We start from the raw sequence: 1,473 nt of genomic DNA, 5'->3' as shown, positions 1-1,473 counted from the left end.
GAGCGCCGATCGCTCCGTGACGCGAGCACCGCACCGGCCCAACCTCCCAGCTCACGGGCTCCGGGGCCGCGTAGGGGAATGCGCCAGGTCCGGGGCAACGTGTGTGCCGTGGTCCGGCACTGTCCGGCGGCAGCTTCTGCAGAACTCAGCTCTCACACCGGCAGAGCAAGACGAACTGCGGCCTCACGCTCCGATCCTCCCGGTACCTTGCACATCACTGCCCCCAGTTTTTGTGAATAATGATTTAAACGGAAGAAAAAGTCCTTTACTAAGAGTATTCTCCTATTGCCTAACCACGTACGAACAGCTATTTGACTGAAAAAGGCGAGAATTGACAGGGGAAGTTAGGCTATCTACAGGAAAAAAAAGCTACAAACACCCCTGAAAAATATTAGTCGGAGACAGAAATAAGCTTATTTTACTGATTTAAGCGCATAGAAAGCAAGTCTTTAATACCAGATCCCACCTTCTCCCGCAAGACTTTAACACTGTTGATTTTTACTCCTATTCAAGACCCACGCCAACTACATGCTTTAGGTTTTAAAGAATAAAGTTTTTAAAATCTACATGTAGAACACAGGCTGCTAAACGAAGAAACCCCCACCCCCACATAAAAACCCCCCCCCCCCACTAAAACATTAGTAGCTGCATTCAATGTCGCTAAAAAACCACATTTACCAGCGGCTATTTACATACCTCCCAATAAAATGTGATTCAGCCCTTTTATTTGAAAGAATTGGTGGCTCTTAAAAGAGCCTTTGGGTTAAAACTGACAGTCCGAGACAAGAGGTTAAACAAGCGAGACTTAGAGGCTGAAAAGTTAACTGAAAGAAAACACCAGTGGCAAAGCTCTTCAAATAAAAGAATTGGTGGCTCTTAGAAGATCCCTTAGTTGGAGGAGGTCTGGCACAGGGTGAAAAAGCAGCTTACTTGTGGCATGCTTGGCATGTCGTTGACGAAGGAGTTCATGATGCCCATGGCCTTGGACGAGATGCCAGTGTCAGGGTGCACCTGCTTCAGTACCTTGTACACGTAGATGGAGTAGCTCTCCTTGCGGCTCTTCTTACGCTTCTTGTCTCCCTTCTTCTGGGTCTTGGTAACCGCCTTCTTGGAGCCCTTCTTAGGCGCGGGGGCGGACTTGGCCGGCTCAGGCATGGCGAGCTGCTCCTAGCTGCACTGTCACACCAGAGTGTCGGATAATGCGATTACTGCCATATTTATAGGGGCCTTATGCAAATCTCTGGTATCAGGAATCAGCGTTTCTATTGGACAATTGGGGACGTGACGTCACGCACGGTGCAGACCGCTTTGTGATTGGTTCTTTTCAAACACCATTCCAGGATTGGCTAACAATTCGAATCTCATCAGCCAATCGCAATGAGCTCATTCAGTCTCGCTGCTCGGTGGCTTAGCTCGGTCTCGGCCGCCTGTGCTCCCCCCCAACCCGGGGTCACGTCGGAGCGTCCGCATCGC

General features: G+C 49.8%; 1 protein-coding gene across 1 annotated transcript; it reads right to left on the bottom strand.

The window, feature by feature from the left end:
* Positions 1 to 930: 930 nt before the first annotated feature.
* Positions 931 to 1,155, bottom strand: LOC103811614 (histone H2B-like; the record flags this gene model as incomplete). The annotated part of the gene is made up of 1 exon (XM_009084599.1): positions 931 to 1,155. A coding segment is annotated over exon 1 (225 nt), but the record flags the coding sequence as incomplete, so codon positions are not given.
* Positions 1,156 to 1,473: the final 318 nt, after the last annotated feature.

This window comes from Acanthisitta chloris, unplaced genomic scaffold (genome assembly GCF_000695815.1).
Source record: "Acanthisitta chloris isolate BGI_N310 unplaced genomic scaffold, ASM69581v1 scaffold35531, whole genome shotgun sequence".
NCBI classification, from domain to species: domain Eukaryota; kingdom Metazoa; phylum Chordata; class Aves; order Passeriformes; family Acanthisittidae; genus Acanthisitta; species Acanthisitta chloris.
This window is presented reverse-complemented; position numbering and strand designations above follow the sequence as displayed.